General features: G+C 44.3%; 1 protein-coding gene across 1 annotated transcript in view; it reads right to left on the bottom strand.

Moving 5' to 3' along the window:
- Positions 1-3,576: 3,576 nt before the first annotated feature.
- RIMKLA (ribosomal modification protein rimK like family member A) overlaps positions 3,577-14,521 on the bottom strand; it is a 36,365-nt gene continuing 25,420 nt past the window's right edge. The window contains exons 4-5 of the mRNA XM_008151287.3: positions 8,204-8,407; positions 3,577-4,499 (exon numbers count right to left, since the gene is read on the bottom strand). Of these exons, the coding sequence (XP_008149509.2) occupies positions 4,009-4,499; positions 8,204-8,407 (695 nt within the window). The 3' untranslated portion in view covers positions 3,577-4,008. The remainder of the gene's footprint in view (positions 4,500-8,203; positions 8,408-14,521) is intronic.

Here is a 14,521-nt window from a genome sequence, read left to right on the forward strand (position 1 = left end):
CCACTAGAATTCCAAATGACCCCAATTTCTTATTTCTCTCACAAAAATGTCACACAACTATCTCAGACCTTTCCCCTTCCCGTCCCTCCTCACCCCACGCCCACTGCCATGGAATGCCCTCTTAGCTGGGAGCAGTGAGCCTGGCCAGTAGCTTGTCATCCACTTCTTTTGCACCCTGGCAACCCCTCACCCATCAGCAATCAGACAGATAGCATAGACGTTTTTCCCAAGTGCAGAATCATATATATTCTGAGTGACTGAGTTATTGGCATTCAAGTTTTGACCAGTTTGAAGATGCTATTAGATAATTGGAAGACCAAATACAGACACTGCAATTTATGTTACATAAGGAAGACTGTTAGTTGATATACACGAGTCAAGAGTTTCAGGTTATACACAATACACCCAGAAGGTTACTTGAATACACTGCAAGCCTTACTCCTTTCAGGTTGGAAAGCCTCTGAGAAGCTGCCTCCTTTTTTAGGGCCTCTACCACCGTTTAGTGTGCTAATGCCCAGACTTCATGGTCTCTTTCTTTCTTAACTCCCTCAGAGGAGGGGTGAGGAGAAACTGTTATAAAACCAGATGTGGTAGATGTTCTTCTACCACCTCCCACATAATGCATACTCATTAATGAACTCACTTCCACCTCAAAGCACCCCCAAGAGCTAAACAGAACAGGCATCCTCCCTACTTGAAGAATGGAAAAATGGAGGCACAGAGACCACCTGATTGTACAAGTTCCATCAGCTGTTTAAGGGGAGAGCCAGAACCAGGATCTGGCTCTGTGCCCCATGTTCCTTCCAGCAGGCCGGTGGGCAGCTGTGACAAGTGTGGTCCAGCCAAGCCACCTGACTGAGGCTGAGTGCACAGCCAGTGTGGGAAACCCTGGAGGGGGGCTATGATCCAGCTGTGGCCCAGCTTTCTCTGCTTCCAGACAGGGCTCAGTTCCAAGCAATGATGCCAATGACTACAGATGCCACTAGCCGCTGGAAAATGGGCCCCCTTTGACAAATCTGGAAGCGCTCTGTAGCTGCTCTGCTCAGGATGGGGCCCACTAGCATGCTTTAGATAGAGTGGGAAGACTGGGCTTATACTAAACACTGAGAATGAGTGAAACGTAACTCACTTGGTTCCAATGTTTACAAAGAAAGCATCTGGCCAATTGCAGAGAGAAAAGACCTAGAACTATCCTTCTAAAACCTACCCTGAGTGGTGAACGTAAGGTACGTGTCGTTACCTATGTAAAGGTGAAGTATTCCGCCAAAACCAGTTTGGCTCAGTGGATAGAGCGTCGTCGGCCTGTGGACTCAAGGGTCCCAGGTTCGATTCCGGTCAAGGGCATGTACCTTGGTTGCGGGCACATCCCCAGTAGGGAGTGTGCAAGAGGCAGCTGATCGATGTTTCTCTTTCATCGATGTTTCTAACTCTCTATCCCTCTCTTCCTCTCTGTAAAAAATCAATAAAATATATATATTTTTAAAAAGGTGAACTATTCCATTTTCAACTGTAAAGGACACATTACTAAGGTTACAGTTTAGGGGCATGCACCCCACATGGGACTGCATTTAAACTACAACTGTGTAGTGTACATCTCCATTATATGGCGCTAAAGATTTTCCAATCGTACAACTGATACTTAGTGAAATCTGATTTAAGTCACAGTATTTTAAAAGCCAATTTCTATTTAAATATTGTGAAAAAAAGTGGAATTGTTTGACCTTATGCACATTTTACATTTACAGCAGAATAAGTGCAGGAGTTTATACACCCAAGTGGGTATTGTTGCCTTTAAAGTAGTCACCTTGGGAAGATGTATGTTTAGTCTAGCGAAGCTGACCTTACTCAGAATATTTCCAGAACTGCCTTTGGAAACTGTCTCCTTATAAACTTTCTTCGATGTTTTTAAGTCTTTGTCCTTAAAGGGTAGATTTATTTTTCAAGAAATGATTATTTTTTAACAGCCAAAGAACATTAGAAGAAAAGTCCAATAAATAAAATGGGTGATGGCGCGTGGACTACCTCTGGGGAGGGGTGGTGTAAAAAATAAGACCTGCCCTAGCTGTTTTTTCTCAGTGGTTACAGCGTCGGCTCAGCGACTGAAGGGTATTGGGTTTGATTCTGGTCAAAGCATATTCCTCGGTTGCAGGCCTGAACCCCAACCCTAGTCAAGGTGCATGTGGGAGGCAACCAATTGATGTATCTCTCTACATCGATGTTTCTCTGTGTCTGTTCCCCTCCCTTCCACTCTCCCTAAAAAATCAATGGATAAAAACCCAAAACCTTGAATGAGGATTAACAACAGCAAAAACAAACACACAAAACAAGACCTGACTATAGGTTGCGAGCCCTCCTTCCTTACATGGTTTCAAAGGTAACTCCAAACAGGAATTCTATGTGTTCTTGGCACGTGCAACATCACAGCTTAAGAGTATTGCCCTAACCAGTTTGGCTCAGTGGATAGAGCTGTTGGCCTGCGGACTGAAGGGTCCTGGGTTCAATTCCGGTCAAGGGCACCTTGGCTGCGGGCACATCCCCAGTGGGGGGTGTGCAGGAGGCAGCTGATCGATGTTTCTCTCTCACCGATGTTTCTAACTCTCTCTCCCTCTCCCTTCTTCTCTGTAAAACATCAATAAAATATATTTAAAAAAAAAAAAAGAGTATGGTCTCCCAGGATATAACCCTGATATGGTAACTCTTGAGTGCCTGTTTTGGTGTATTTGGTTAAAATGTAGCCTTGCCCATTTTCAGTCATACTCCACAGAGCCAAAGTGGAACATTCCCTTTCCATGACTTCCCAAGGAAAGGCTCATCAGCTGCTGCTTGAAGAGTTGAAATGAAAAGCACTTGGTGTCATGTCTACATTATCCAACTCCCCCCAAAATAGGCAACGAGTAAGTCCTGTTACCTGCATCTCCCCAGTTTGGAAAGGTGGGTAAGGTCAGGTCTCTGGAACCTGGATAATACTAGAATGTCAAGGGGACTGGAGTGTGTTTCCAATGGCTCTATCTACCTAACAGGTCCACATATCAACTCATACAAGAAAACCTCCTACAGCTAAGCAGTACACAAAGTTTCAGTAGAGGAACGGGGAGGGGATTATTGTCCAGTAGCTTTCCAGGATATAAACCAATGGCTTTGGAATGACAAGTGAAAATCGTCCGTTGAAGAGAGAGTCCCTGGTGTTTGGTTCTAGTGCATGCTTAAGAAATGAAGTGTGTGGCCACTAGCTCATTCAATTGCATTTCCAGCGGAGGCCAAAGGCAGCAAAGGTGCAAGAGGCCGCTGGGGCTGGCGTTAGTTGAAGCAGGCCTGTAAGTTCGAAGTGGCAAAGCACTTGTAGAACGCCACAGTTACAGAGCAGCACATTTGCCAACCAGTGAATTTACTTTCTACAAAGCGCTTCATTGAAAATGCTAATGAGGAAGCTCCCTAGAACACCATATCCTGAGTGTCAGAGAAATATGGTCAAGATGGTGAAGGAGGGGGAGCAGAGATCAATCCTCTACTAGTATTTGAACTGTGTATTCTCCAAGCATCACACACACACACACACACACACACACACACACACACACACACAATGAAAAGCACATAACTGAAGCCACATTCCACCTCTTTTGCCCACGCCTCCATCCGGTGGTTGCTTTTGAGTAAAGTATTGCCAGGAGCTTTTCCGAGTTAGTGGGCTCTATTGCTAAAAGCCAGAAGCAGCAGCACAGAGTCAGTGCCTTAAAATCAGTCGGGATATCCAAGTGCTTGCAGCAGACCTCGGTCTCAAATTGATCAGTCGGGATGCTGTTCCTGGTGAGCGTTTTTTACATTATCTTTGTAAAAACCACAAAGCTAGGCCATTTGCTTAAATCATCGTTAGAAAGAATGTCGAGTGCCCAGATGGGATTTCTAGTTTCTGTGCAAATGAAATTGCATTAGTCCAGATTTTATTCATTCAAAACTACTAGGGAAGCAGTAGGATTTGGTTTAAATGCTGCCAACAAAAGCAGGAATTCACTTCAGTTTTAATTCGGAAGCAATCCTATTGTTAATGTTGTAGCTGGGTTCGGGCAGCATGGGGGGTGGGGGCCCTGTCGTGCTTGCTGAGGGACCCCGGACCTCTCCCAGTTCAGGCTCACTCTCACTGGAGGTAGACCCGTTGTTGATGGTGTAGATGCTCTCTGCAACGCCTCGAGCTGCAGCACAGCCATCCGGCTCGCTCTTCTCCCTGGGACTGGACAGGCCTGGGAGGATGGCCATCTTCCCAGCCTGCATATTTGGCAGCAAGGACACAGCATAGTCTGCAATGATCGCGCCCACGTCTAAGTTGCATGCCTGGTCGAAGGCGAGGAAACCAACGTTGGCGTTTGCCTCACACACCACAAAGGAGCCATCGTCCATGATGAGGAGATCAATGCCACAGAAGTCCATGCCCAGGATATTAGACACCTGAATAGCCAATTGCTTGCCTTGCTCTGTCAGTGGGCACATGACACCCACACCACCTGTAGGGAAAACACAGTGATGTAACAATGACATCAGACACTGACTAGCAAGTCAAATGACCCTTCGAGGAGGAGGAGAAGGGGGAGTGCTGAGGAAGGGCAGCGAGCAGGGCATTTTCATAACTCACAAAAGGTCTGGAAGGAAATCAGGAGAACAGTGTGGTCATTTCTTATCTAGAGTCTTAAAAATGCGTATACCCTCTGACTCAGTCATTCTACTACTTAGAAAATAATCTTACATAACAGAGAAAAGGCTTGATGCAGACAGATGTTGATGTCAGAGTTATTTAAAAATACTGAAAAATCATTGTGCCTGGAACATAGTAGGTACTCAATAATAAATGTTTGTTGATGAATAAATGAAAACTTATAATCTAAGTAGATCACAATAGAGGAAAACAACATATTTTACAACCATTAATAATAACGCTCATAGAGAGTTTGTGATCCCATAGAAAAATATGTAGGATTAAAGACTGAGCAGTATAACCATGCAAAACGATATTATTAGAAAAAAAGATGGAAAGAAATTATACCAAAACTAGAGACCCGGTGCATGAAATTCATGCACGGGAGGGTTCCCTCCGCCCAGCCTGCATCCTCTCCAATTGGGGACCCCTTGGGGGATGTCGGACATCTCTCTCGCAATCTGGGACCACTGGCTCCTAATTGCTCACCTGCCTGCCTACCTGATCGCCCCTAACCACTCTGCCTACCTGCCTGATCGCCCCTAACATCTCTGCCTGCCTGCCTGATCACCCCTAACTGCTCCCCTGCTGGCATGATTGCCCCTAACTGCCCTCCCCTGCCGGCCTGATCACCCCTAACTGCCTCTGCCTTGGCCCCCACCAACATGGCTTTGTCCGGAAGGAAGTCGGATGTCGAGAAGATGGCCAGTCAACCTGGTCTAATTAGTATATTACCCTTTTATTAGTATAGATAGATTATATAGGATGAGATTGCTTAAATGGGGTGGGGGGGGGAGCCTTTTTCAGCAGGAGCAGATGCTCTTGGCAGACAAAAACACATAATCCCTATATCTGGACTAATAGCTAGTCATATGCACTATACTGCCAAACCAGTCATTAAAAAATTGAACTCCTTTCTTACACCTTACACCAAAGAGCTGTTGCCCTTAAAACCCCTCCTCAGCCCCCACCTTAGGTTCTGCCTTCGCAGTTCACCCATATTAGGTTCTGATTGGTTGGTTTCTATGCCAGTCAGCGTCAAAAGCTCTGCTTCCTAGGCAACCATTGGCTCCTGGCAGTTCACCCAGATTTGGTTCTGATTGGTTGGTTTCTATGCCAGTTAGCATCTTCGGGCCTATCTCCAGGCCTGATCCGCAGCCTCCGCGGCAGCTGCTGATCAGACCTTGCCTCTCTCTCTCTCCGGGCCTTGCCAGCAGCCGTGGCAGTTGCTGATCAGGCCCCACCTCTCTCTCTCTCTCTCTCTCTCTCTCTCTCTCTCTCTCTCTCTCTCTCTCTCGGCCTTGCCAGCCTCCGTGGCAGCTGTGATCAGGTCCTGCCTCTCTCTGGGCCTCTCTCAGGGCCTGATCCACAGCCGATGCAGCAGTGATGAAGTCATTAGGCCTCTGGCCCAGCTCCAGGCCAGAGGCTAACAACCTCACCCCCCCTGCCCGCCCACCCACCCGCTGCCAGCCTTGCTGTGATAGGAGCCTATGGGCCTCGGGGAAGGGACCAAGAGGTGCTCCATGCACTTCCTGCTGACTGGTTGTTTAGGTCGTGACAGCCCTTGGCCTTTTATAATATAGATGTCAACACTGGTTGTCTCTCGATGGTGAGATTAATGATAAATATCTTTTCATTTGACTTTGCTATATTTTCTAGGTTTTCTACATTGAGAATGTACTCCTTGTATAATTAGAATAAAACAGAATTAATTTATTATTTTTTAAGTAGAGAGAGATGGAGAGGCTTGTGAGACAAAATCCTATACCAAGGACAGAAAGAGTCTGATTGCTCTTATTTGATAAAAAGCTAAAACTTCAGATTTAATTGTCTCCCTTAGTCTCCCTAGAAAGACTTATGACTGGTATTCTCAGGTCCAATAACTAATATCTTTACCTTACCACTGTCCTTTCCCCACCTATAATACTGTATAAAGAAAAGGCTGTAAAAACAGCTCAGCAGGAAAAGGAATGTGGATAAATTAAAAAACCATGCAGTTCCTTGTTAGAAACTAAAAAAGACAAAACAGCCCTGGCCAGTGTTGCTCAGTTGGTTGAGCATCATACCATGCACCAAAAGGTCGCTGGTTCGATTCCCAGTCATGGCACATGCCCACATTGCGGGCTCAATCCCCAGCAGTGGATGTGCAAGAGGCAGCTGATCGATGTTCCTCTCCCTCTCTCTACCTTTCTCTCTAAAATCAATAAAAACATATTTTAAAAAAAAGACAAAACAATAACACATAAGGTTCAATACTGTTGCACTGCACATGATTAGTATGAAAATTAAATGAGATAATATGTTAGGTACTTAGTAATTAGTACTTAGTTCTCAACCTGAGCCTAGAATTTGCTTCTATTAAATCACTTTATCATATTATCTTACAATGATCTCTTTATGTGTCTTCTCCTTTACTGGACCATAAGCTATGGGGAGGGCAAGGATTCTCTCATTAACCCTTTGCACTCGCTTGCTTTTTTCTCGATTCCTTTATTCTACTCGGGATTTAATTTTTTAAATACTCCAGATTTTACAAAGCGTGGCAGTAGAATAAAAAACTGGAGTTTCTTTTCATACAAACTTATTTATTTGGATTTTTTTATATTTCAAATTATTGCTACATTCAAAGAGTAATTTTAATCTCGACATCCGAGTACAAAAGGTTAATCGCTACACTCTCAATATCTACCAAAGTCCACTCATGGAAACTGCTCAGCCAGTATTAATGAAGGAAAGACAAAATCAATGTCTCAGTCTCTTTCTTAGTCATTAGACTTGGGACACTCATCTGGCGATTCAGGAAACAGTAACTATAGTACTTTTTCATATTACCAACATGAAAATTCATTTAATGAGGTGGACAATAGCTTTCTGTGTTGGGGACAAGAACTGACAGCCTTCTGGGTCATCTTCATTCACCACCACAGAAACCAAGCTTTATTAAACAGGTTCATGGGGTGGAGTTATGCATTTGACCCAAATATAAATTCTAGCTTTTTAATAACATCATACATATAAGAAAAACACAACTTTCTATTGTAGTATAAAAGCGGAATTTGCTCTGTGTCACGTCATTGCCTTAGTTTAGACCCTCACTATTTCTTGCCTGAGCTGTTACAGCAGCTTCCACACTCGTCCTTGCCTCCTGTCTTATGCCTTCAATTCATCCTCTACCCAGATGTCAGTTTCTCAAACATGGATCCTCATGTCACTCCCTTGTGTAGACCTGACCGCTAAGTCCTAACACCTATAGGATAGGGTTCAAACCTCAGTGTCCTGACACCCCTGGCCTGACCTCTGTCACAGCACTTACACCATCTGTCCCCCTGCTGGACTGTTTGCTGCTAAAGGAAAGGGGTTATTTCTAATTCTTAGCTGTTGATCCTGGCACCAAGCCAGGATCTGACTAGATGGGAGGGACAGGTACACATTTACTGAATGGGTCAAAACATCCTAATGAAAACTCCTGGTGGCCTCCTATAACCAACACACAGACTCTGAGCCCTTGCACCTTACCGAGAGAGCAGTTGCTCTGCATCCGTCCGTCTGTGGAGCAGCGAAGCATAGAGCCTATCACCTGGCCCCCGACCACCACCACCCGGATATCTTTTCCATGTGACTCCTTCACATACTTCTGGAACAGGTAGGGCACGTCATGGCGGATCAGATGGCAGATGTCTGAGAGGTGATGTTTATCTCTTGCAAGGAAAACAGCCTTTCCTTTAAGAGGAAAGACAACAAGAGAAGGAGTTAGAGCAGCCTCTGAACCCTGTCCTGGCCATCCCGTCGCCCGTCTGATACAGTCATCAGTGCTTCCTGAACTTGCCTCACTGTGGTCTCTTCTACTTCTCTGACTAGACTTTTGCTTCTTATCAAATGGCTATTGAACATTATTTTCTCTTGATTTTGCTCAGGTCTTAACAATGTTGACTGTCTCCCTATACCACCACTCTTATCCAAATGAAATAATAATGCATTCCAGAAATACAGAGAAGAGGTCAAAATAAAATCCTAAGGATCAAGTCAACTCGGTTCCAAAACAGTTATTACCATCTCTTATCACCCCGAGGATGTGGATTAGGCAGGGTCCATGTCTAACTCATTTTTAAAAAATCCCCCTAACTTCATACTGAACTTGATGCACAAAGCAGAACATAATTGATTGAACATACTTTAGAAGAGTTCTAAAATAGATAGATTGAGAGAGATCCAAAAAAGGTAAGTATAACACCGCATGATTTCACACTGAGGTCTATGAAAAATACTATAATGTTCAAAAAGTGAGTCGCTGACAGACATCCTTCCTCTTTTTTAAATATAAGAAACTTATTATTTGGCAACACCTATTAATTCTAAAAGGAATGATCGATAACTTCTATTTCTCTTGGGAAAGCATTTCTTTTTTACTCCAAATTCTTTATTTTCTGCTTGACTGACCAATGCTTTTGCAATTATCTGGCATCTGCTTTCCATTTGCATATCAGCTAATATATCTGACAGGGGTTCCTGATAGGTTTGCTCTACAGATCTGACATGAGCACACCCAATCTGAGCATTCTTGTTAGCAAATACGGGATGGTTTGCCTAAGATTTGTGTCTTAAAAGGAGGGGGATCTTTCTGAAGTCTTCATAAAAAGAGTGATGGGCATCGGCCTCTCGCCGCGTAAAAGGTTGGAAATATGTCTCCAAAACACTGGACATTTGGCACCAGGAGATCTGAGGGCTCGGACTCAGGTGTAGGCACTGGGGGTTCTCTGGACCTTAGGTAGGATTTTTAGCAGAGATGGAGCTAGAGATAGAGACTTATTCCTTGGCTTCTGGCGTAGAGGTTCTAACATGGGCTTAGTCTTCGGTTAATAAAAGAGCTACAGTTTTAAGGCAAGGAGGAAAAATGAGAGGCGAGGGAAGGGCACTAAGATTATTTAATAATCTATGATGTGCCAAATACTTTTTTTATTGTTTCATTTACCCTTCATACTAGCCGTGTGAAGCCATTAGGACAAAGACAGCTATTTTTGCTTTATACGTGAAGAAAATGAGGGTCCATTGGATTAGTCACCTTCTCAAGGCACAAGCTACCCCAGTCCACTGCCTTCTTTAAATTTATTTACATATTCTAGAGCAGTGATGGGCAACCTTTTGAGCTTGGTGTGTCAAACTTCGCCAAAAAACTGAGCATAACTCGGGTAGTGTGTCACTTTGAGGAAAAAACATTATTTCGCAAATGTTTCATCCTCAGGAGCAGCAAATGTTTCATCCTCGGCATGCGGCCGCCTCAGCGGCCACATGTCATCAGAAATGGCTATGCATGTCAGTGCTGACACGCGTGTCATAGGTTCGCCATCACTGTTCTAGAGTCTAAAAATTGCTGTGACTTTGTTTATTCCCTGTTCATGTTCCCTAAGATACTGTGTGTTACACTAGCAATGAGCAATCTGAAAATCACATTAAGAACACAATTCTATTTACAATAGTATTGAAAGGAATAACACATTCAGGAATACATTTAATAAAATAAGTATAATACTTATACACTGGAAACTATAAAACATTTCTGAAGACATCCCATCTTTCAGCGATTGAAATACTTTTTTTAAAAAACATTTTTATTGGTTTCAGAGAGGAAGGGAAAGGGTGAGAGATAGAAACACCAATGACGAGAGAGAATCATTGATCAGCTGCCTCCTGCACGCCCCCTACTGGGGACCTAGCCCAAAACCCAGGCATGTGCCCTTGTCTGGAATCGAACCCGGGACCTTTCGGTCTGCAGGTTGATGCTCTATCCACTGAGCCAAACCAGCCAGGGCTGAAAGACTTAATATTGAGATGGCAATACACTTCAGGTTGATTTACAGATTCAATGCATTTCCTACCAAAATGCCAACTTCCTTTTCTGCAGAAATTGACAAGTGATCCTTAAATTCATATGCAAGGGATCCCAAATAGCTAACATAATTTTGAAAAGGAAGGACAAAGTTGGAGGATTCACATTTCCCAATTTCAAACCTTATTATAAAGTTACAGTAATCAAGAGGTGTGGCCTGTTATAAAGATAGACATATAGGTCAATGTAAAAGAACTGAGAGCTCAGAATAAACCCTCACACAGATGGTCAATTGATTTCTGACAAGAGTTTCATGAACATGCACAAAATGGCTGCTCCCATAGCTGAGGCCGAGTTCCCATAACGAGCCTTAATGAGCAATCAGCAGGGACCTGAGGCTGCCTGGTGCTGGGCCGGGGCAGGGTCTTGAGGCTGTGCACCCCGCCCAGTGGGGCTTGACAGGGGACCCGAGGCCAGGCCCCCCGACCCGGCACCAGGCTGGGGGACCTGAGGCCATGCCCCCCGCCATGCAGGGCTTGATGGGGGACCTCAAGGCGTGCCCCCTGCTCCGGCCCAGGCTGGGGTACCTCAGGCTGCGCCCCCCACCCGGCAGGGCTTGACAGGGGTGGGGCCATCCAGGTCTGGATCTAGCCCAATGGCGGTGGGGCCGGCTGGGTCTGGGTCTCGAGCGATTTTGAGGTGCACATGGGTGGGAGGGGACTTGACTGGTTCCTGTGGCACGCCCAGACTCTGACAGGAGGAAGATTTTCATATACATTTTACTAATTTTCTTTCATCTCTGACACTTCTATTATAGAGAAAGGGCAAATAGTAATATTAAAATATTTCCTCTAATTAATTCCCCTTTAATGTGCACGAATTTCATGCACCGGGCCACTAGTTAAGTCATAAAAGCAATATGGATGACCCTTGAAAATATTATGCTAAGTCAAAGGAGTCAGACACAAAAGGCCACATATTATATGATTCCATTGATATGAAATGCCCAAAATAGTCAAATCCATAAAAACAGAAAGTAGATTAGTTCTCAAGGACTGGGAAAGGGCAATTGGGATTGACTCCAAATAGGTATGGGTTTTCTTTTTGTGTGATGGAAATGTCCTGAAATTAGATAATGGAAATGGTTGCATATAATAGTGCATACACTAAAATCCACTGAACTGTACTCTTCAAAATAGTAAATTTTTATGTGAATTATATCTCAATTTTTCAAATGTTTAAAAATACTATGTAGCCCTGGCTTGTATGGCTCAATTGATTGGGCATTGTCCTGTGCACCGAAAGGTTGTAGATTCAATTTCCAGTCAGGGCACATGCCCAGGTTGCAAGGCTCAATCCCTGTTCACTCTCACATCACGCTCTAACCAACTAAGCTACCTGGCCAGGATTCTTCCATTTAACTTGTCATTGTCTGTCATACCTTTCTACAATGTGAGCTCACTGAGGGTGGGAATTTTGGTTTTGTTCCTTTCTGTATCTAGAATATGAAATGCCTGGCACTTTGTAGGCACTCAATAAATATTTGAATTTTATGTTATATATATATATATATATATATATATTATCACAATTAAAAACAACAACCAGTTGATGTATTATGTTCATGCAAACAATCAGGCCAAATCATAACTAGACGTAATACAGTAAATAAATTGGTCTTAAGTTGGCTCTTTAATAAAAATGAGGGTGATTTTAGGGAGAGAAAAAAATTGTGTTTCAATAGGGAATTATCAAAACTGAAATGTTTTTCCTTCCACTAGATCAGTGGTCGGCAAACCACGGCTCGCGAGCCACATGCAGCTCTTTGGCCCCTTGAGTGTGGCTCTTCCACAAAATACCACATGCGGGCGCGCACGTACAGTGCGATTGAAACTTCATGGCCCATGCGCAGAAGTCGGTTTTCAGCCTGGACGAGTCTATTTTGAAGAAGTGGCGTTAGAACACTCAAGGGGCCAAAGAGCCGCATGTGGCTCGCGAGCCGCGATTTGCCGACCACTGCACTAGATCATTTGTGTATTCTTGCTGTTCTAACTTTTGCCCAATAATACTAAATTTTATGACACAGTTTGTCTCCACCAGGTTACAAGCCCTACTCGCACTCAGGGAATGCCACCTCTAGACACCATTGCCACCTCCTTCTGTGACCTGTGACCAGGCTGCATCGTCCCTCTTGACAGAGAGCAAGGATCTCTTGGCTCTGAAGGAAAAACTTCATCCCTCCTCAGCATGAAGCAGTTACAGAAGAGATGCTGCACCCCCTTTTCTGTGAAAGAATTCAGAGCCAAGACCCTTGCGGGGAGGGGGGGATGTGATAGGTAGTTAGACAGACGTGAGCAGAGCAAGGACGATGGGCCAACTGGAAGAGAAATGGATGGGACCCTGAGATGCGCTTCCCACCACTCCGACTGCCCTGAAGCTGGCGATGGAGGAACCTGTGTGGAACTGACCTTTCCATTGGCTGAGGAGGAGTTGGGACACCTATTGCTAATTTATGGAATTACTCCATTCATTTTGGGAAGTCATATACAGGGATCTTTGCATGTTGGGACCCACTGTCAGGGAAAAGGAGGCAGTGATGTTTCCTCTAAAGATTACTGCATGCCGAAACCGGTTTGGCTCAGTGGATAGAGCGTCGGTCTGCGGACTGAAAGGTCCCAGGTTCGATTCCGGTCAAGGGCATGTACCTTGGTTGTGGGCACATCCCCGGTAGGGGGTGTGCAAGAGGCAGCTGGTAGATGTTTCTCTCTCATCGATATTTCTAGCTCTCTGTCCCTCTCCTTTCCTCTCTGTAAAAAAAATCAATAAAATATACTTTAAAAATAAATAAATAAATAAATAAATAAATAAATAAATAAATAAATAAAGATTACTGCAGTAGTTCCCTGTGGAAAATGTCTGACTGTTACTGAGTGTTCTAGTTATTATCTTTCAGTAGCTAATAACTATATGAGTTATTTTGATAATTTCACCATAGTAATGGACATACTAAGCTGCTGGCTGGTTGGTTTCTGATATGTGGGGTAACTATTTATCCCTGCTAACAGCACCGGGGGGCCCTGTTCCTTAGGATGACTGACTGTCTTTATGCCTCAGAAACATCACAGGGTCTGACCCAAAAGAGACTTTCTCAAGGCCGTGGCTCCGGACTGCAATGACGCTCTCCACCTGTGGAGCCCTGTTGACTGTATTGCTTTGACCACTTTTGTTCTGCTGGTAATGGCGGGCTCCCTTAATGTAGAAGTGACCCTGCTGGCTTGTAGCAGGGTAAAAGCCCTAGTGCCACCTCCAGGGCTATACATGGGATAAATCAAGAGCTGAGCCAGGTCAGGGAGGCAGTTCTAGAAAATCGGGCAGCAATAGATTATTTGCTGTTGCAGCATAACCACGGTTGTGAAGAATTTAAAGGAATGTGCTGTTTTAATCTTTCTGACAATTCTCAGTTGATAGAAAACATATCCAAGATCCTGCATTTGGTGTACTCCATCCCTGGGAACTGCTTTCAAGGCAGAAGCAGATGCAGTCCAGCAGGATGAGACTTTTCGCCTAAAACTAATCTCATAGATGTGAGATGATAGAAATAGCAGTGGGGGAATGTTAGGGGCAAGAATAGAATATTGGGGACTAGCTATGGTTATGGGAAATATTAATCATGCTCTGTTAACCATGATTGCCTTGTGTTGGTTAAATTCTGACCTGGCTGGGAGTTATATGCCCCCGGGACATGGGAGTCAACCTTGGACTTGGGAGTCAACCTTGGAATGCAGTCCATTCACATGGAAAGATTAACAACCTTGTTGCCCAAACAATGGAGTCCCACCCCAGCCTCCTACTTCCTCATGCCTGTAATCCCTACTTCCCCATACCTATAATCCATATTTCCCACGTAATCTTTGTCTTGCCCTATATAAGCAGCTGGTGTATAGGGGGCTGCAGAGCAGATTTTTTGTGGATGACCTGCTGCTTTCCCATACTGCCGGCAGTATTAGAAT

The sequence above is a fragment of the Eptesicus fuscus genome, chromosome 9, assembly GCF_027574615.1.
Source record: "Eptesicus fuscus isolate TK198812 chromosome 9, DD_ASM_mEF_20220401, whole genome shotgun sequence".
Lineage (NCBI taxonomy): Eukaryota > Metazoa > Chordata > Mammalia > Chiroptera > Vespertilionidae > Eptesicus > Eptesicus fuscus.